General features: G+C 38.1%; 1 protein-coding gene and 1 long non-coding RNA gene across 2 annotated transcripts in view; one reads left to right on the top strand and one right to left on the bottom strand.

Moving 5' to 3' along the window:
• LOC127862065 (uncharacterized) overlaps positions 1 to 23,069 on the bottom strand; it is a 486,885-nt gene that overhangs the window by 233,400 nt on the left and 230,416 nt on the right. The gene's annotated exons all lie outside the window — the stretch shown is intronic.
• Positions 5,838 to 13,670, top strand: LOC127862043 (trichohyalin-like). Its single transcript, XM_052400988.1, has 3 exons — positions 5,838 to 6,378; positions 8,567 to 8,859; positions 10,505 to 13,670. Exons 1-3 carry the CDS (start codon positions 6,012 to 6,014, stop codon positions 10,829 to 10,831), a joined length of 987 nt encoding a protein of 328 aa, XP_052256948.1. The 5' UTR covers positions 5,838 to 6,011; the 3' UTR covers positions 10,832 to 13,670.

The following is a 23,069-nucleotide window of genomic DNA, read 5'->3' as shown; positions in this document are numbered from 1 at the left end:
AGTCACCGTCCTGGCAAATATTGGCTGGCCGACGAGTCCTCCTGAGCGTGATTCACGACCGATTCCACGACAGCATGAAAGGCAGTGTGCAGTATGGCGGCGCTACGTCAGACATCCGCAGCGGCGTAAAACAGGCTGCGTCCTCGCTACCACCACTCTTTTCGGCATTGTTTTTGCTGTCTTTCTGAGGCGTGCCTTTGGAATATCAACTGAAAGTGCTTACATGCACGTCTGGTATGACAGCAGTCTGTTCAACATGGCTCGAGTGAAGGAAAAGAGCAATGTACGGAAGGTGATGATCGGGGGCAAACTGTTTGCACATGACACTGCTCTGGTCACCCACACCGACACAGAACTGCATAGACTGTTTGGCCGATTCGTGTTGAACAGATTCGCAAAGGTATGCGAAGAGTTCATCCTGACAAGCCTGAAAACAACACACGTGATGGGTCAGCATGTCGAACCACTCCACGTCATTATTAACAACTATAAATTAGAGGCCGTCAGCCAGTTCACATACCTTGGAAACACCATCACTGACGACCTTTCACTTGAAGCACAGATTAATTAAAGGTTCGGAAAGGCTTCAAACAACACTGTCCTGAATATCAAAGACAGTGCGGAGAAACTACGAACACGAGGATAGCTATGTGCAAGGCCTGTGTGTTAAGTTCTGTATGCAAGCAATTCCTGTACCTTTTACGTATCCCTAGAGAAAAGGCAAGGTGACTTCTATATGCGCTGTCTCCGACGCGTGCTTTTAATCATTCTCATGGAGCGACCATATGACGAATTACAATGTGCTGGAGGGTGCAACCATCCCAGCATGGCCATTTTCTCCGTCAGCGTCGTCTTAGATGGCCGAGCTATGTGTGTCGGGTGGACAACAGTCGTATCCACAAAGACGTCCAATACGGAGAGCTTGAATCAGGCAAGAGAACAACTGGTAGGCCACATCTCCACTACAAGGACGTCTGCAAGCGGGACCAAAAAGCTATTGACAAAAACCCTAGCACCTGGGAGGCGTGCTGCACGTGCTTTACATGCTGGACTTGGAGTGGGAGAGGAGAGTATCCACCAAGAAACCGACCGGCACATGCAAACTACAGAAAAATAAACAGCCCTGACATCTTAAAAGGGCGCAAGTCCTCTGTGTATCGAGACTGGATACGCCGACCGGTTAACACCGATATTTTACGCACTAAAACTACATTTAACCCATAATTCTAATCTCTCAATTTCACACACCATTTACAATTATTGTCTGATTTATTGAGTCTTTTTTGGTATTTGAGTCATTGTCAAATACGTTTGCTCCGGTTCAGCTGAAGTTCCATAAAAAACATTAAAAAATATATAGTATTAGTTTTCAATAACAATGCATAATAGTGAAATATAGAATATTTCAATAATAATGAATAGGAATTTAAGACTTACATCCATGAAACATTGTGGATAAAGTCGATGCAAATAGTTACGAATGCAAGTTTCAAATGTTTAAGATCATCACGTTAGTCTACCAGAATGTTAAATATTGCAAACGAAAACACAATGATATTTCTTTTTCGGATTTGTTTGAAGGCAACTGAGGTGTGAAACCAGGGATGAGGAATAAGCATCAATATTATTGACTTTTACTATATTATTTATTTGGGTTATATTATTATATTTACAAAGGTGGATGTACGTTTGTATTTTCGATATGTGTATCATAATTTGCTGATGATATTGCATTATTTATTAAAACTCCAGAGAGTTTGCAATGCCAATTGAACTGTATTCATCAATATTCATATACACTGGGGATTGGAGATTCGGGAGGAACTTTAGGGCTCTACGTATTTGGCTCAGTCCGGTCACAATTTCCACAATTACTTTGTTTGTTTGACTCGAACTCGCGTCAAAGTGTTTAATCGAGTATGCGATCTTGATTGTATCTTTATTTGATTCGAGCAAAATATGGCATAAACACTGTGTGGTCACAAGTTCGTGTTTTTTATAGAAACAGCATTACAGTATTTTCGCCAATATGCTACGTAACAATAACATGCACTTAAAGAAATGCATACCACATAAACTGACATCATGTGATTCATGAAAAGACGAATAAATAAATAGTGGTGTGCAATTGTTCTGTGGTGTGTACATATTGATTTTGTTAAATGATATATTTCTTGTTTTAAATTGCATTATTTGATTCAATTTAAACTGTCTGTTTAAATAAATGTGCTGACTTAACAAATGCCTTTATATAACTCGTATAACTCTTATTATATTTGTTTGTTATAATTAAACCTGTTTTCGAAATATTTGGAATGCATATGCATATGCAGTTGGTAATACGCAGCCATTATGTGAACTCTTCCACTTACGATTCGACACTGATGCAGACAATAGTAAGTAAACATACTATATGAGGGATCGTTGGACTCGAAGTCCGGATAGCACGAAGCTTTCGTGTCGGTCCCTGCGATTCTGAGCCATCGGAAATCGAACGTTTTATGCAATAGCTTTTGTATTTGCACATGGACGCTGAATTTTATATCGTTTTTTTCTTTTATTCGTGAAGCGGCTCTTAGCCACAAATGAGCCGCGGACTTATCAAAATTGTGAGACAGTAAGGGGCGAAAATCTCAAAATTATAACAACACGAGTCCCGAACTTTTCTGTGGAATGCATTACTTATTGTGTTGCTGTTGTTGTTGTTGTTGTTTTGTAGAAGTATAAACACAGTCACGTATTTTTTCTGTTGAATTTTTTTGTTATTTGTTTCGTCTTTTTGGATGAGTATTGTATAGGAGTCTTTAATACGTCACAAAAGTACTTGAATTTTTAAGGTCAAAGAGGAACTATTTCTGGATCAAGTCCATAAGTTTAACCAAACACAAAGCGCATTCAGGAGTTCCACAGGTTAAAAAATATGTTGTCACCACTTAATTTTGCAACTTTGTTGTTTTTTTTTTCATCATTATTAATTGCCTTTACATGACTTTAATTGTATTTTTTGTGGGAAATATAAATTTTACTATACCTATTTACAGGAAATTTATTTTATATGTCAATGTCAGTTTCTTCGGGTCGCGAATTTTTTTGATGATTTGAAGGTAAAATTTTACTTCCAGAACTTCATTCCGAGTTTAACCTGTCTTTGTTACCATCTGTCCATCATTCGTGTATTTTTTTCATTCGTTAGAACAGACAGTGCTATCTGGATCAGCAGACGATTTATTGCATAAATAAGTGAGGATTCCGGAGAGGGTCGATGTATCACGATTTCATTAAAGTTCCTACATAAATCAACACACAGACCTGTTTTATATAACCATAGTTTTTTTTTACCACAAATCGAGTCAATTCCCACATAAGTTATAATTGCCGGGCATTGGATCGAACCCGCGTCATCGGGTTTTCAACCACCTCTCTACAAATTGAGCTTAATCATAATGTCAAAAATGTCAAATGGCCTATTTGACAGTTTTAACAAACAAAAAATGTCCGATTTTCACGCTTTGAAGGTCTTATGCGCTCAGTATTTTTGTACAAAAAATATATATTATAAATTTGTCAAAAAGAGCATATCCATCCATGTTCCGTCAAAAAAGCCCAGTATATTGAAACTTAATAAATCTCGGAGTATTGAAATGCTCATAGATTATTTAGGGCCACGAAACTGTTTTAAAGTCGGAGAGGTATTAGCCTGTGCCCACATCTGTCTGTCCGTGTTTTGTCTTTGTTCTGATCGCTTAAATATTAAAATTCAAATTAATTTACTCTATTAATTCAATATACAATTAAAATGGTTTGTTGTTTTTCTGGAAAACGGATGAGAACGTTCACAGCCTCTTAACAATCTGTAATAAATCGATTATCTGGGGAAAAAATGTAATTCATATTAAGTTAAAATGTAGAACTTAGAACCTACTAAAATTAGACGTTTAATATGTATTTTCACGTAATAAACGGTGGCATGCACAAACACAAACTAGAATGGGCGCGGCAGAGGCCGACGCGTATCCCCACGCCGAATGTTTGACCTAGGTGTGTGCCCCAGGGTTGGTAATGGGGCCATGCATAGCTGAGATTGACCGTATTGTCATAAGAGAAGTTCATCATCAATTAGAAGTGAATTGGTGTAGAAATGAAGAAGTTATAGTAAAAGGCAATTTTGGGTGGGTGTGACATATGTGGGCAGGGCGCCCCAGGGTTGGTAATTGTGCCATGCATAGTTGAGATTGACCGTATTGTCATAAGAGAAGTTCAGTATCAATTTGAAGTGAATCGGTGTAGAAATGAAGAAATTATAGTAAAAGGCAATTTTGGGCGGGTGTGGTCTATGTGGGCGGGGCCCCAGGGTTGGTAATGGGGCCATGCATAGTTGAGATTGACCGTATTGTCATAAGAGAGGTTCAGTATCAATTTGAAGTGAATCGGTGTAGAAATGAAGAAATTATAGTAAAAGGCAATTTGGGTGGGTGTGGTCTATGTGGGCGGGGGCGCCCCAGGGTTGGTAATGGGGCCATGCATAGTTGAGATTGACTGTATTGTCATAAGAGAGGTTCAATATCAATTTGAAGTGAATCGGTGTAGAAATGAAGAAATTGTAGTAAAGGCAATTTTGGGGTGGGTGTGGTCTATGTGGGCGGGGCCCCAGGGTTGGTTATGGGGCCAATGCATAGTTGAGATTGACCCTAATGTCATAAGAGAAGTTCAGTATCAATTTGAAAGTGAATCCGTGTAGAAATGAAAAAATTATAGTAAATGGAATTTTTTGGTGGGTGTGGCCTATGTGGGGCGGGCGCCCCAGGGTTGGGATTGGGGCCATGCATAGTTGAGATGGACCCTAATGTCATAACAAAAGTTCAGTATCAATTTGAAGTGAATCAGTTAATTTCAATTATGTTAAATTAACATAAGTATATGTAGATATATGTCTAACTATGCGTGAATGACAAAAAAAAACTGTAAAGTTTACGTCAATAAAACATTCTGTCTGTCCGTCTGTCTGATAGAACCTGTAACACCTGTAAAATATGCGGAGCAAACTCGTGAGGCGTTTTCAAGTTATTTTCACATCAAGCATTCGTAAAATGTAAACAATAGTTTTACTGGTGCCATACAGATAAAAACATGTCTGGCCTTTTTGGATTCTAAATCTGATAATACGATTATTTGATAACGTAGCACAATGTATATTTAACGCAATAATAATTACATAACAGTTAAATTGAAAACAGGTCTATAATGCTCATATGTCATATTTTATGTTTCTCCATTTTACTGATGTTTAACAATAGTATATTGCTCCGTGTGGTGTTTCTGCTGCGATCAGAGTGGCTTATAACGAAATAGAAATTCGGATAATATGTGTAGCGTCAATTTGAAAATATTAATTATAGACATCTTAAAAACAAACAAACACCGATTAATGAAAACAGAACGCTGAACGTTATGAACAATGTGTCAAAGTTTCTTTTGTATTCAACTAAGCTTCAGTGAGCGAACATTACAGGCATTTATAACACCCATTAGCGTTTATTATTTCACAGTTTCGGTGAATGCAAACAAACTTTCATGCCATCGTCATCCGATCAATTTCAATCGAGGATTTCGAACTGCGACAAATACCGCCGTTTCTATTGTCGATAACGTGTCAATGACCGATGATTACCGAGGTCGCGCGGAGATCGCCGATGTTTGGTTTACGAGCGGCTATGGAGATATTTAAATAGCCGCTTAACAACCGACCAATATTGTCGTAGTTGCTAGCCAAGGTTAAAGTTCACGCGATTGAATTCCATAATAAAAAGAACATTGGTTTAATGTTTAAAATCAGAACACAACATCGTTCTCAAAGTTAGGTTAAACTTGTTTTGGATAAAAAAAATGTACTTTTTTACTTATACACTTTAAAGATATAAGGAACCAATATCAGTTTAAACGTGTTGAAAGCTCATATTGCTATGTACGTTTAAGTCTTAATTAGTGATCTAGTGGAATTATTAACTGGAAGAATGGGTTGCAAGCAGTCGAAAGCCGTTCGTGTTCAGCCCGTCGGGGCGGCGGAACTTAGTGGGGTAAAACTGAAGCCGTCGGCAAGCGATGCCGGCATTGAAGCCGACATTAACGAAAGACGGCGTTCCGGGAACGTGAAGCGTAGTAAATCCAGTAGAAGCCGGAATTCCATGGGATCCTGCGAATCCATAGACGATGAACTAGACGGATCTGACAGGTATGGATCGGCTGGATCCAAGAAGAGTCATGACTCTGGACTCGGGGATCTCGGGGACGGCGAGTACAATCATGGTTTCATCACCGAGCACTCCGACCCCGACAAAGTCAAACAGATTGAAAGTGAATTTAAAGCAAGAGATGATTTAGGTGAGTTTTGAACTTATTTATATATTGTTTATATTCAGTTTTAAGTAATTTTATTAGTTTTCACGGATTTTGTATTCAATTCAGACCAAGCGTAAATGTCACAGACCTTTTTTATGAGTCAATACATGAAGATTGTAACTTCAAGACCGTGTGAAATTGCCCCAAGTACCTGTTGGAACATGTTGAATAAAATGTTCATGGCATTCCGCTTACAAAAGGCTCGTCTGACATTTGATATGTACGCGTTATCATACAGTTGATCGGGTTACAGTCACTAATTGTAAGGAGCATTTGATGTTTATTTCATTGATCATTTACAGCCACATTGATATGACCGTTCCATGAATAATTTCGATGTTCACCCACTGAAATATTTTATAGAATCTAGCTTACTATATTCGTATTTAAAACAATGGGAACTAATTCGTGTCGCGTTCACTCATGGACATCGTTTTATCTACTGCGACCGTTTAAAAAAATCACTAGAATGTTCATGACTTAAGTTCGTTTTATAATTGTAAAAGTTATCATTTAAATAATACAAATACTTTCTTAAAACAAAGTTCAAATGAAAGTTTAACAGTGGATTAAGTTATGGGCTGTGTTAAGAAAAGAAAATGTTAATTGTATTTGCACCACGAGCCCTAAAAAGTATTAGAATTTAATCGAATAATGTCGATATTTGTTTTACTTATCCGTCTTCCACACGGCTTTCTTTCTAAGTGGAATTTTATCGCAAAACAAACTCTCTGAGGTATTTTACATCGTTCTTCAAGTGGCCACAATACATCGAATAATTGCACTTCGTCTTCGTGTTTATAACTTTATTATCGCGATTTATTTGCATTTGCATATATAGTATTACACCAATATAAGCGACGGTGTAAACATTAACGGCCGTGTGATAAAACCTGTGTGTCTTTTGTAATCTGTTAAGGGGGACAAGCGACCCGTGGGTCCATTGTTCCGAACTAAAAAGATTCATTACGTTCAAGTTAATCTGTTTATGAAAGAAATGTCACCTAAAAGCATACATGAGTGTTGAAAATGTTTGAAAATGTTCTGTACTTTGCAAAGTTTTCACTTATAGATAAAACGCTAAAGTTTCTTTTTTCCATTCATTAAAGGCCGTAGAAGTGACAACCTGTGTATATCTAACTTCTTTTTCGTCGCTAAAACCATGTAAAGTTTACTCGGTATTGCAATATGTCCATCACTAAAGCAAATTAGATTGAATTTCGTACACAAAACGCTTGACAGATTTGGCACTAAAGAATTAAAGAATAAAAGATAATCTTAAGTCTTTAAGAAGATGTATTCACGGGGTTATTAGAGATTAACTCAGAATAATTGTGCCATAAACGAATTATTGTATCTGTCTTTAGAAACTGCAAAGGGTACTTACATACTTCAAAGTATTTGGGCATTCAGTTATTATACTTTACATGAAACCACCTTAATACTATACATTAAAGTACGTAATAAGATAAGAAAGAATTGGTTAATTGCCTGTGATATGCACACTTGACGACCTACAATATTTCATGAATTATTTAAAACGCTCCGCCACAATTCTTCGCATGTAAATGGGCCGTGCTCTGTGAAAAGGGTGTTTAATGCATGTGCGAAAAGTGACGTCCCATATTAGCCTGTGCATTCCGTACAGGCTTATCATGGACGACACTTTTCGCTTTTATGGTATTTTTCGTTTACAGAAAGTCTCTTCTTTGTAAAAATCCAGTTTACTAGTATGCGGAAAGTGTCGTCCCTGATTAGCCTGTGCAGACTGCGAAGGCTAATCTGAGACACCACTTTATGCACACGCATTAAACCCCCTTTTCACAGAGCACGGCTTTATATTTACAAATACACACGTTCGAAATGTCGAAATGCACTAAAACTGAAATATTGCTTCTTTATGCTATAGTTCAAATAAATGCAACACGACTTATGAACGTCTTATTGTCAATCTTTAACACGAACTGAATGTTTGTGTACAGACATATTCCTAGCCAATGTTTAAATTTGGTAAATATGGCGATTTTTCGACTTTTTGTAATTTAATAAGGCTCTACGTGTATATTTTTTGGAGATATGTTCAGCAAAAGCAGCTTCCGTAGGATTATAAATGCGCTGTACCAAATCACGATACGCGAATAAGTATTTTTTATAAATATTTTTATTACAGAACTTGGCATAACTGGAGTCGCCCTAAACACAAGAAATAGTGCTAAAGATAAAGCCAGGTTGGAAGAGTCCATGATTCTTCAGAAACTTCGCGAAGAGGGGCTGATCAGCAAGCCAGCAGTCGAGAAGACGGGCGCGGTCTCGTTCGATATCGTCGAAGTAAACACGAGCAACAAGCTGAAGTCACTTCCTCCGGTAAGACTGGCGAAGCTTGAACGGCGGCGCAAGAAGAAGCGCGTGCTGACGGACGAGGAGATACAGCAGAAGTTGGAGCGCGCGGAGGAGAGACGCAAGGTGAGGTCTCGTCTTCTGTGAGCTTGTTAGCTGTTATGGAAAACATTTCAATCTTTCAAAAACGTTTTCAAGTCGTGGGGATATATACAATTATGGTGAAAAAACAGTACGACCATGTCTTCTGATTCACACTTTCGAAAAGCTAACTTAACTTGCTAATTGTAACAAGTTTCATTATGTTGGTCTATTTAAGTATTATTTATAGACTGTTACCTTGCATTTCTATTTGAATTGCTTCTTTTGTTTCTGCACATATACATTAGTAGAAATTTGAATAATCAATAAGGCAGGTTATGTAGTAAGTGGTTAATTCAAACTTATGTTTGGATAACAAATCAACGCATATAACAAGAATTATTGTTTCACGCACGTATACCAAACGAACCATTTCATTGTTAAGCGTACATTAAAGTTTATACACTATTGCTTGCGGACATAGTTTTCTGACAAGGAATGCAATTTAAAATATTCAAAGAATTGATGTCATCTGATAAAATGTTAACGGCACACTAGCCCTTTAAACAGAGCGGTAGTGATTGTAATACCGATTATCTTATTTATCGGTTAATCTGTCAATATCGATAATAACTCTTCCAAGTCGACGCTTATTGAGTTAATCAGTCGATGTACATGTTCGATTACTTATAAGTCGCGTCATGTGAAAACGGATCTTATGCCCTTAGCGGCCAGGGTATGTCTATACCGACCTTCACATTCACGCAGCGAGGTTAGTAGTGACGACATTCGCTATTAAATTGCGCAAGGATTCGTGGTCTTAGTAGGGAACAGGGTAGCTCCTGACCAGGCTGCGTGGATGCACAGGCATGTATTTGAAATACGCTGGTCGATTATGGCCTTAGACCCGTTTTCGCATGACGCGGTTTTTATATAGAATAGCCTCCCGTTCTATTAGGAAAAATTGCATATTCATCTAGATTACAAACAGATACCTTTAATTATATGCGAAGTAAACACTAACCTCCATTATAAAAATAATTTTATGAATACACGTGTTGAGTAATCAAAGAAAATCAAAGTAATGTAATGATACATACCTTTTCCCAGACATAACAATTTTTCTCTGCAATCGACAGAATTTCAATAAGTTTTCAAAACTCATATGATTACATTTTGTATATAAATGGTATATTTCGTACTCTATTTGATAGAGACCTTTCCAGGCCATGTATTTTACACAAGCATTGTTCGGAAACCTTGAAAGAGAAGTTTCATACAAAACTCTATGGACTTTAGTGCAATAACAGTTTAAAGCAAATTATCAAAATGAAAAGAAAAAAGAAAGAAATATTGTTAACGCCATCTGCGTAGATTGAGGGTGTTCTGCTTGTTCCAGTTCCAAATAGTCCACGTTATTATCAGCCGCCTTCATATATACGAACATCAAACATTGTTCTCAGTCGTTAAAAAGTATATGCCCATAAATGTATTTGCAAGTGTACATGATTGTTGTGTAAAATACATATAACCTTACATTTTAGCAGCACTCTGATTATCCGGGCTTAATACATATGCGTTAAGTGTCCTGTCAATCTGGGACGACACTTCACACACATGCATTTAGCCCCTTTTTCACAGAGCGCGGCTCATTTATAAAAACTTATACGTGCCGTTTGTGTTCTCTCAGCGCAAGGAGAAGGATCGCCTCGAGAAGATCAAAGATATGGACCGGGCTGACCTACCGGCGGCGCTCGAGTCATTCGCAGACTACCAGAAGAAGAAGGAAGAAGACGCCGTCAAGAAAATGGAGAGCGTCACCGACAACAAGGAGCGGCGCCTGCGGGAGATCAAGGAGAAGCAACTGGAACGCGAGCGGAAGCGGGAGGATGTGCGGCGCCGCCGGAAGGAGAGACTCGAGATGGAGGCGATACAAGCAGCTAACGGGGAAATTGTGATGGACACTGCCGAGCTCCTGCAAAATAAGCGCGAGCTGACGCCGGATGTTCCGGAATGAGATTAGTGATAAGTAATAGGAATTTATGAAGATGGAAGATAGTTTGTATATATCTTGCCGAAACAGCTGTGCTTCAATATGGACGGATTCAGTTTTACCCTGGACCCTGTTGGAATATAATTTTAAATTGTATATAGCAGATTTGAGTTGATACGAATCTCAATTCTTATTGTCAAACTACGGTATTTTTTATGTATTCAAAGCAGCCGTGACACAAAGAACATTAAATATCGGTATGCTTTGTTTTAATGTTTTCTGTGTGTGACATAATTTCGATGGCTCTTTTAAAAAGTCGAACGAGATGGCACTAGCTTGGGTACATTCTTAGAATTAGTTTGTTTGAACCCAATAATCAATACAGCACACATTTACATAGTAGAGGATAGAATTCGATTGCATACATTGAAAATGTATGCTAAATTTAAATGATAAATGGTAGAAGTTGACTGCATATATTGTAAATGTATTTTTAAATATAGCAGTAAACCTTTAAAGGTGCTTGGGAATAGACTTGATGCCACAAAGTGTTGAAAGGACGATACACTTATACATCAGTGCCCGGGGTCCGGTCACATTTGAAGTGGATTGTATATCAGAATTATAAACCATGTACGTATTTTAATATTATGCAAAAATACAATGAAATCAGCTAATTCTTCCTCTTTTTCTAGAAAATACATGCACATATGTCTTATATATGGATATTTGAATAACATCGTGTATGTCATCTCTTGTATGTATTCTCCGAAACATTGTACTCAATGACAACTATTCAGAACAAATGAAATTAACTGAATTTTAAGAATTCAAGAGTTAATCACATTTGTTTACTAGTTGGTAAATGTTGAATAATACGATGCAGTGTGTATGGCTTGTTTTGAACGTTGTCTCAGGATTTATAGATTTGCATTTTCACGCTGCTTTTATGTGTTACACTTGTTAGAACTGTCGCTATACCATGATATATCATATTATATGTTGCTGTCACAGTGTGTGTTCCTTTGTTAAGTGATATATTTAAAATACCACATGCTTTGGACAGTGTCATAATTTTATATCGCATTTTTTGTAAAGTGTTACATTTTATTTAATGTCACCATATGTTATTAACTCGATTTATATATAAAACTATATATATAAACTTTTAAAATTATACTTAATATTTGATTCACCTCAAAGAAAACGAAAATACTCAACGATTTATATTAAATATAAAAACTTATAATTATTTAAAGCCCTGAAAATGAAAACATGATCGCAACCGAAGGCTTTGTTTACAATAGCTGTTTTCACTTTATTGTATTGTTTGTTTTTTTATTTGAAAATAGTTTCAAACAGCGATCGCAGTTATAGACCAAAGGTCTTGTACTATTGCCAAGTCGTTACTTGGCGGGATTTACTTTCAGTTTATTTTTCCGATAAACAAATCTTACTTGTCATGACAAACTATGAACAATAGAAACGCATGTTTAAGCACATGTTTTACATGTATTGTACCTCATGATTTTCAGACACGTAGTGTTCGCTTACAACCCGATTGTTTTATTGTTGTTGTTTGTTGTGTATTTTCTTTTACAGTAAAAAAAGGATTCAGCTAAGGTAAAAAAAACTTGAAGCATTAAGAAACACATTCGTTGAAGAATTGTGTATAAGTAAAGGCCACTAACAATGACATAATATTGTACAGTGTCAATTTGTTTATGAAATTTAAGGGTTATGGGAAAATTGGTTAAACTGTACTAAAAGTGGTGAAATATATTTTTACCGTATTCCTTCTATTAATGTTATTTAAGTGGAATACTTTTACATTTAATATGTATTAATTTAACTTTAAATACATACTATTTTGAAAAGCCGTTTCAACTGCGATATTTCCTTCATAATTAGTTCATATCTTATTCAAGGTAACCTTTTGTGGGTATATCCAATCATGTAATTAATTAAGCAGCCCCCCTTCTGCATATTTTAACGACAAACCAATTAACTGTTCAGTTAACCCGCGTTTGGTAAATAATAGATACATGTATGCGGCTATTATACCAGGCTACTGAATACATAAACAAATTAGGAATGAACGCCACAGGAAATATAAAACCTGGCTAATTAACACATATATTGTTTCTGCATTTGATTATACTTACAAAGAGATTTTGAATGATTTACTGTTAGCTCACTGACCAATATATGTTGTATATTTCAGTGTTAGCTCATTGACCAATATATGTTGTATATTTCAGTGTTAGCTCATTGACCAATATATGTTGTATATTACAGGTGATTTACTGTTAGCTCATTGACCAATATATGTTGTATATTTCAGTCGATATCAGTTTATGCTCGCACTAAATCCATAACAGTATTCAATTTCAATGTAAACCAGTAGCCTAGTTTCCGAGTCTGCATCAAGTATTATGTATGTTGTATCTTGAACGATATGTTAAATAAAAACAAACCATATTGTTGTATATAGATTTTTTCTATTAAATTCTAGGGCTTGATCAGTAGAAAATCAGTATTATAGATATGTCATTATAATATAGTTCAAAGGACTTTATTATTTATTATTCATAGTTGTTTTTATTATTCGTAGTTGTTATACTTTTTTTTAAAGTACACTAGCATGGATATTGAAACATGTATGTGTAAAATATTATCAATGCATATACAACGTGTATTTTGTTTATGACTTCATGATGCTTTTGTTATTGATGTATATGTAAAAAGGTTATATTTATTTATTTGTTGCAAAAGTGATAGCAGAGTTTATTAGCTTACTAGTTGTAAAGAAAGTCATGAATCATAAATATATTTATGCGTCATTAAAATATGTGATAGCATATGTCGGATTATATGGCGTTGTTGTTAATTTCGTTGTTGTTGTACTGAAACATGCAACATATATGCATCTAAGCCCACTCAGCATCATCATCAATCCTCTCTGTGCCGTCTGGTGCTTGAGGCGACGGCAAGGGAGCGCCACTTTGGTCTGTCAGCTGCTGTTGCGGGTGCTATCTGCAGAGTGAGACCTCTGTTCTTTAGTTCTCTCTCCACGGTTCGGCGCCACGTTTCTTTCGGTCGTCCACGGTTTCTTTTCCCCTGTGGAGTCCATCTCAGTGCCACCCTGGGTAGCGAGTAGGGTGGCATCCTGCAGACGTGGCCTAGCCATCTCCATCTCCTCAAAGCGATGGTCTCAGCGATGCTGTTTGCGCCAGCTCTTTCACGCAGCTCCATGTTCGTGATCATGTTTGGCCAGAAGACTTTCATGATCCGACGCAGGCACTTGTTCTGGAAGACTTCCAGTTTGCGCTCGATGGCAGCAGTAGTCTTTTAGCACTCAGACCCATATAGAAGGACGCTCAGCACGTTGCTCTTGAAGATGCGGAGCTTGGTGTGCATGCTAAGAGTTGTGGTCCTCCAGATGGGCTTCAGCATCGCGAAGGCTTGGTTGGCTTTGCTGATCCTCGTGTTGGTCTCCCTTGCACAGTCTCTATCTGTGGTGACCTTGCTGCCCAGGTAAATGAACTCATCCACATCTTGCAGAGGCTGGCCATTGATGGTGATTGGGTCGCCCACTCTGGTGTTCTTCCTCATGACCTGAGTCTTTCCAATGTTGACCCTGAGACCTATGTTACTTGCTGACAGTGCCAACTGTTGTCACTTCTGCTGGATGTCCTGGTTCCTGCTATCAAGTAGCCCGATATCGTCGGCGTAGTCCAGGTGATCTAGCAGAGAGGTCAGCGTCCACTGTATTCCTTGCCTCCTTCCCTCTGTGGTGCGGCGCATGATCCAGTCAATTGCCATTGAAAAGAGGAGCGGCGAGAAGATACATCATTGCTTCACTCCAGTTTCCACCTTGAATGGTTCAGTGAGCTGGTTGTTCTGGATGACTCTGCACTCAAAGTTTTCGTACAGGGACCTAATGACGTTGACAGGTTTCTGAGGGATGCCATAATGTCGCAGAATCTTCCAGAGGGAGTCTCGGTGTAGGCTGTCGAAGGCCTTCTCGAAGTCCACAAAAACCACGTAAAGTGATCAATTCCATTCATGGGACTGCTCAAGGAACTGTCTCAGGACGAAGATGTGGTCGATGCAAGACTTGCCATTCCTGAAGCCTGCCAGTTCCTGACGAAGGATACCGTCCACTGCTGTTGTGGTGCGTTGGAGGATGATGCGGCTGAAGATCTTACTGGTAAGAGATAGTAAAGTGATGCCTCGCCAGTTGTTACAGTTCCCCAGGTCTCCTTTCTTGGGCAGTTTGACGATGGTGCCGGTCTTCCAGTCGCTTGGCGCTTCTTCACTTTCCCAAATCTTTTGAAGAATCTGGCAAAGAAGCTGCAGCGTCACTGTGTCTTCTGCTTTCAGCATCTCAGGGCACACTCCATCGTCGCCTGGCGCCTTCCCATTCTTCAGCTTATGGATGGCTTCATTGACTTTACAGTGATGTTGCCGAGGTTTATATCAAGGTCCTCTTCAGCTTCAGGAAATGTCGGCTATGGTTGGTGGATCTGGGCGGTTTATGATGGACTTGAAGTGTTGCTTCCATCTCTTCAGCTTCTCCTCTTCCACAGTGACATGAGTTCCGTCTACAGCTCTCACGGGAAGGTCATGGTGCTGGCCGTAGTCGCCCTACAGCTTCCTAGTGTTCCGGTACACTGTCTTCATGTCATTGTGCTCGGCTGCTGTCTCCGCCTCCTCTGCCAGTCTCTCTATGTACCTCCTCTTGTCTCTTCTTGCTGATGTCTTCACCACCTTGTCTTTCTCACTACTAGTATATTCCTTTGAAATTCTTTCCTTAAGTCTTGGGGATTTGGTGCCCAGCAGTTTCTTTATCTTCTTTCTTCTATATGAGACCACGTTTCTTCTGAGATCCATTCTGTCTTCTTGCTCTTTCTGAAGCCTAGAACTTCCTCTCCTGTCTCTTTCATTACTCTGTTGAAGCTCTCGATGGTCAGTGCTGCCTCATCTTTCTAAATACTAAATCTATTCCTGAGGGTTAGCCTGAACTCTTCTTTTACTTTTGGGTCTTTCAACTTGACCACATCGTAGCGTTGGTTCTTGATGTCTCCTGTCTCACTGTGAATGAACAAAAACTGTCACGTGACCACAAAAGTCAACGTCAGAAGTCATTTTATGACAACAAACAGCCGCGCACGGTAGTTTTTTTTTCCAATATCTTTGCTGATCATCCTCTGACTTTCATACGACCTAGTGCAGGCAATATGGCATGCATATAGCTTTCGATCGGTATATCATGCGTTTTGTGTGTTGCTCTGGTTTTCGAGAACACTTCGGCGCAAATTTCCATTTAATTTTTAAGAAGCAAACATCAGTAGTAAAATTACAAAGAGTCAGTGTTCTCGAAAATTAACGATCACAGAACAGTCTATGCTTTACCAAACGAACATATATTACATATGTCTATGCATAAACAAACACAAATATCTACCAGATATTTAATTAACGTTTAAAGAGTGAAAACAAATATGGCAAACGTCAGTGTTACGTTTAGGAATGGCAAACGTCAGTAGCAAAAATATGCAAACGGCAGTAGCCGAATAAATGCAAGCGTTTATTTAATAAAAAACATATGAAACAATATAATTTATGCTAATTTAGATTTAAATTAGATATAACAAGTTAAGATTGATGTCATAAATTAATGCACGACATATATAAATTCTGCAACAACAAACATGAACTAATGTTTAAATGATATTATGTGCATCTAACAGTTTATAGGTGTCTATCGCAACCGTTGTTTATTTTTGGTGTTTTCACTTCATAAACACCTATTTTGTTTCACGGATCATTTCATGATGTTCAAACAAGTAAAATAGTATAAGTCACAAATCAATAAGATTGCATATTATTTTATTAAAGTGATATTATGAATTGAGCTGAAAAAATTAACAGGTCAAAAGAGTTAGTTAAAATGTGGTTAATGACCAACGTATCTTGCTGCCAGTTGTTTATAAAATATATATATATATATTATATCCGATAGTTTACGTGACTGGTGAGTCCTCTTAGTCGAAATGATCCGTAAAACAAAATAGTGTCTTTGTGTCGTATGAACGAATCTGCAGAAAAACTCAATTTAGATTCACATTGTAAATCGAATCATTCCTGTCGTCAGTTGTCAAAACGAAAGTACGGTTGATATTCAAAAGCACTATATTTCTCTTTCAGGGATATTTTTTTAATATGTTGATGCTGCATTAACGAATATACGTGTATATGAAGTGAAAACACCAAAAATAAACAACGGTTGCGATAGACACCAATAAACTGTTAGATGCACATAATATCACTTAAACATTAGTTCATTTTTGTGATTGCAGAATTTATATATGTCGTGCATTAATCTATGACATCAATCTTAACTTGTTATATCTAATTTAAATCTAAATTAGCATAAATTATATTATTTCACAGGTTTTTCATTAAATTAAACGCTGCATTTATTCGGCTACTGCCGTTTGTATATTTTTGCTACTGACGTTTGCCATTCCTAAACGTACTACTGACGTTTGCCATATTTGTTTTCACTCTTTAAACGTTTATTTGATCGTTAATTTTCGAGAACACTGACTCTTTGTTATTTAACTACTGACGTTTGCTTCTTAAATGGAAATTTGCGCCGAAGTATTCTCGAAAACCAGAGCAACACACACAACGCGTGATATACCGATCGAAAGCTATATGCATGCCATATTGCATGCACTAGGTCTATGAAAGTCAGAGGAGGATCAGCAAAGATATTGGAAAAAACCTACCTTGCGCGGCTGTTTGTTGTCATAAAATGACTACTGACGTTGACTATTGTGGTCAGGTGACAGTTTTTGTTCATTCACAGTGTGTCTTGGCTTTCCTGAGCTTCAAAGTCACCTTGGCCACCAGAAGACTATGGTCGCTGCCGATGTCTGCATGTCGCATCACACGCACGTCCTGCAGATAGTGCCTTCACCGACCATTGATGATGATGTGATCCATCTGGTTCTGGGTCCTGCCGTCTGGTGATGTCCATGTTAGTTTGTGGATCTCCTTGTGCGCAAACAGGGTCCCTCCTATGACCAAGTCATTCTGTTGGCAGAAGTTGACTAGTCCCCCCCCCCCCCCCCCGTTGTCGGTGATCACACCCAGTCCATGTCGTCCCATGGTCCTCTCTCTGTCTTTGTTGTCGCAGCCAACCTTAGCATTGAAGTCGCCGAGAAACATCAGCACGTCATCTAAGCCCACTATCACCCATTAATAAATAAGAATATAAAAAAACGACAACATGTACATTAGTCTGCCGCTACTCTTGGTCCAATGCATTCACTATATACCGAGAAACATCATAAAACGCCACAGCGTTGCCTTTAAAGGGACCTTTTCACAGATTTTGGCATGTATTGAAGTTTTTCATTAAATGGTTTGTATTGATAAATATAAACATTCGATGTAAAAAGAACTATTAAAAAAAATAAAGAAAGAAAAAAAGTAACCCTCAACTGGGCTCAAACCACTGATCCCTGGATTAAAAGTCTAATGCTTAGACCACTAGGCCATCCGTGCTCATAAAATTAACGATGTATTTTATATTTTATATATGAAATCCTTATAGTGTCACAAATTATAACGACAACAACAGAGCTCCCCAAAATATTCAATCGTTTCGCGTTGCAACGCTTTATAATTTTCAGGTTTTGAAATCGTCAAAAGATGCATATACTAGTAATAGATTTTAGAGCATGGTAAATGTTCAGTATTACTGTTTCACGACACAAAAAGGACGTTAAAAACGAATGCATTTTTTAAGTATTGGACCAAATTCCTTTTTTATTAAAACTAGATAAAGTGATTCACCCGACCGAGCCAAGTTATTTAGTGCCGACCAAAAACATTATTTGTGATATGTTATAGTTTTCGGTAGTTTTCAGTATTGGTTTGCTTAGTTCGATCAAACTCGCTAAAATTATAATTCAATTAACTTGACAATAAATAAAGAAATAATACCGAGTAGATATTTTCAAGATTTCTGCCATTTAAAAAGTCATGAGAAATACTCGTATATCGTAAAACTACTAAAATGGTTTACGAAAAACTAAGTTTGTCCGACGTCACTTACAATCTTTTGGCGATGATCGTGGAAATATAGCACATATGTTTAGCCCATTATTACACGAACATTATGTAACCCCTATCTGTGATGTAAACGGTCTCTTTTGTCTGTACTGTTTATAACCTAAATTGTAATCAATATTAACATATAAGCGTTGTAAGGTGGAAATAAATAGAGTTTTTTTTTCATAAGCAGAAACATTACAACTACCCTCACACGAATATGGAACTTACATAGCAGCCATGCCATCTTCTAAGCTCATGGTCATGACTAAAAAAATGGGTAGATCACTGCGCGTGAACATTGCGTTTTTCGGATTTTCAGTTGCACATGGTTCATATCACACACTAATAAAAACTTTTAATGAAAGCGATCATTGTGTCAAAGATAAAAAGTATATAATCAAGGAAAACGTAGAACATTGGCGTGACAACTAACAGCTGTGCGTCTACACATCAAGCTAATGACATATTTCAAGTTTTAATTCAATCGCTTGACAAATGTGGAGTATTTCACTCCACAAACACTATTCGGGGGACGGAACCGACCGACCGACTGACAAATTAACCGACATAGTGATTTAAATGCACCCTTATTAAACTTAGTTTGTGGGGATGTAGATATGGTTTATATTTGGATTAGATATCGCTAAATTTAATTGTTAATTTTAAAACCAAATTACCCATGTTTTTTACAACCACACATATGTTTGCTCATAAGTATTAATAAACGATAATGCACATATAAATTACCTGTCATTGAATTGCCAGTTGCAACGGAATTGAGCACCATCAATGTTTGCAGCATCAACTATTTATTATGCCCCCCTTCGAAGAAGAGGGGGTATATTGCTTTGCACATGTCGGTCTGTCGGTCCGTCCACCAGGTGGTTTCCGGATGATAACTCAAGAACGCTTGGGCCTAGGATCATGAAACTTCATAGGTACATTGATCATGACTCGCAGATGACCCCTATTGATTTTGAGGTAACTAGGTCAAAGGTCAAGGTCACGGTGACCCGAAATAGTAAAATGGTTTCCGGATGATAACTCAAGAACGCTTAGGCCTAGGATCATTAAGTTTGATAGGTAGATTGATCATGACTCGCAGATGACCCCTATTGATTTTCAGGTCACTAGGTCAAAGGTCAAGGTCACAGTGACCCGAAATAGTAAAATGGTTTCCGGATGATAACTCAAGAACGCTTAGGCCTAGGATTATGAAACTTGATAGGTAGATTGATCATGACTCGCAGATGACTCCTATTGATTTTCAGGTCACTAGGTCAAAGGTCAAGGTCACAGTGATCCGAAATAGTAAAATGGTTTCCGGATAATAACTCAAGAAAGCTTATGCCTAGAATCATGAAACTTCGTAGGTAGATTGATAATGACGGCCAGATGACCCCTAATAATTTTCAGGTTACTAGGTCAAAGGTCAAGGTCACGGTGACCCGAAATAGTAAAATGGTTTCCAGATGATAACTCAAGAACGCTTATGCCTAGGATCATGAAACTTCATAGGTACATTGATCGTGACTTGCAGATGACCCCTATTGATTTTCAAGTCACTAGGTCCAAGGTCACGGTGACCCGAAATAGCAAAATGGTTTCCGGATGATAACTCAATAACGCTTATGCCTAGGATCATGAAACTTGATAGGTAGATTGATCATGACTCGCAGTTGACCCCTATTGATTTTCAGGTCACTATATCAAAGGTCAAGGTCACGGTGACCTGAAATAGTAAAATGATTTCCGGATGATAACTCAAGAACGCTAATGGCTACGATCATGAAACTTCATAGGTACATTGATTATGACTGGCAGATGACCCCTATTGATTTTCAGGTCACTAGGTCAAAGGTCAAGGTCATGGTGACCCGAAATATTAAAATGGTTTCCGGATGATAACTCAAGAACGCTTATGCCTAGGATCATTAAACTTCATAGGTACATTGATCATGACTCGCAGATGACCCCTATCGATTTTGAGGTCACTAGGTCAAAGGTCAAGTTCAGGGTGACCCGAAATAGTAAAATGGTTTCTGGATGATAACTGTAGAACGCTTATTCCTAGGATCATGAAACTTGATAGGTAGATTGATCATGACTCGCAAATGACCCCTATTGATTTTCAGGTCACTAGGTCAAAGGTCAAGGTCACGGTGACCCGAAAAAGTAAAACGGTTTCCAGATGATAACTCAAAAATGCTTATGGCTAGGATCATGAAACTTCATAGGTACATTGATTATGACTGGCAGATGACCCCTATTGATTTTCAGGTCACTAGGTCAAAGGTCAAGGTCACAGTGACAAAAAACATATTCACACAATGGCTGTCACTACAACGGAGAGCCCATATGGGGGGCATGAATGTTCTACAAACAGCCCTTGTTTGTATAGCATCTGTAAAACCAATAAGAGGTGTGTATCAAACATGACGGATACCACCTCACCGCATTGTCTGCTACATGTATGTTCAATGGCAGATTACTCAAGACTGTGTTATAATAACTGTGTTTATAAGTGAGTTTAACATCTGCACTTCATGGCGACGACATATTCCAAGCCTTAATTCAATCACCGGGGACGTGGGAGAAGTTCGCTCCACAAACTGAGCCGGACATGTAGACCGACCAACCTACAAACTCCTACAGAGTGTCAACTTTACACCGCCGAACGTGGTGTAATTACGTCTCAATATACTAAGCTAGCAAAGTTAAAAACAAAGAGATGAATTAAAAAAATATTTCCATCAAATGTTCATGGTCAGTAAAAGATCACTTACTGTATAAAAGTTTTTAAATGTTAAGTCAGGTAACAATAATGATACTTAATCTTTAAGTGCTTTATACCGTTTTGCTGCTCCCTGTGTGCCAATAAGATGGCCTATTTCCTCTCCATGTGTGCCCACCATAAGATTGCATATGTCCTCACCCTGTGTGCCCATAAGATTGCCTGTTTCCTCTACCCGCGGTCTCATAAGATTGCATATTTCCTTTCCCTGTGTCCACCATAAGATTGCATATTTTCTCTCCCTGATTTTCCATTGAATTGCCTCAATTGTCCTCTCTCTGTGTTCCCATAAGATTGAATATGTTTTATGCTGCCTGTTTGCCTACAAGATTGCATAGTTGCTCTCCCTGTGTGCCGATAATAGTGCTTGTTTCCTCTCACTGTGTGCCCATAAGATTGCCTATAACCTTTCCCGGAGTACACCATAAGATTGCAAATTTTCTTTCCCTGTTTTTCCATTGGATTTCCTATTTCCTCTCCCTGTGTGCTCATAAGATTGAATATTTCCTTTCCCCGTAAGATTGCATATTTGCTTTCCCTGTGTGCCCATATGTAAAGAGTGTATATTTCCTCTCCCTATATGCCCATAAGATTGCCAATTTCTTCACCATGTGTGCCCCTAAGATGGCCTATTGTACTCTCCCTGTATGTCCATAAGATTGCCGATTTCCTCTCCAAGTGTGTCCATAAGATTGCCTATTCGCTCTCCCTGCGTGTCCATAAGAGTGCCTATTCATTCTCCTTGTATGCCCACCATAAGATTGCATATTTCCTCTCCCTGTGTGTCCATAAGATTGCCCATTTCCTCTCCCTGTTTGTCTGCTTATGATCATAAAAGGGTATTCTTCCATCAATTAAGGTTAGAAAGGAAACATTAATTGAAATAAATAACAGGACCTACCAACTTATACTCAGATAGCGTTGCCATTTTAAAGCTTTTGTCACCCTCATTGGATGTGATATTTTAATGCTATCTTGTACGCATTATTTTCAGAGAAGCACACAAAAGTATACCTAAAAATGTACTTGTTTAGAAAATAACCACGTATTTACTAATGCTGTCAATGTAAATGATACGGGCAGATACATGTAACCCTTTGGAAAAAAATAGATTGATCTTTGATCTTAAATTTGTCATGACATTTGATTAAAACAAGAGGGCCTGAAAGGCCCAAAGTCAATCACCTGAGATAACAAGATATTATTGGGACAAATCTTCTGACCCAGTTTCATGAAGATCGGAAAATAAATGTGGCCTCTAGAGTGTTAACAAGGTTTTACTATAGCCAAATAAGGAAAAATGCCCAGCCCCCTGGCAGCCATGTTTTTCAACCA

This window comes from Dreissena polymorpha, chromosome 16, assembly GCF_020536995.1.
Source record: "Dreissena polymorpha isolate Duluth1 chromosome 16, UMN_Dpol_1.0, whole genome shotgun sequence".
NCBI lineage: Eukaryota > Metazoa > Mollusca > Bivalvia > Myida > Dreissenidae > Dreissena > Dreissena polymorpha.
This window is presented reverse-complemented; position numbering and strand designations above follow the sequence as displayed.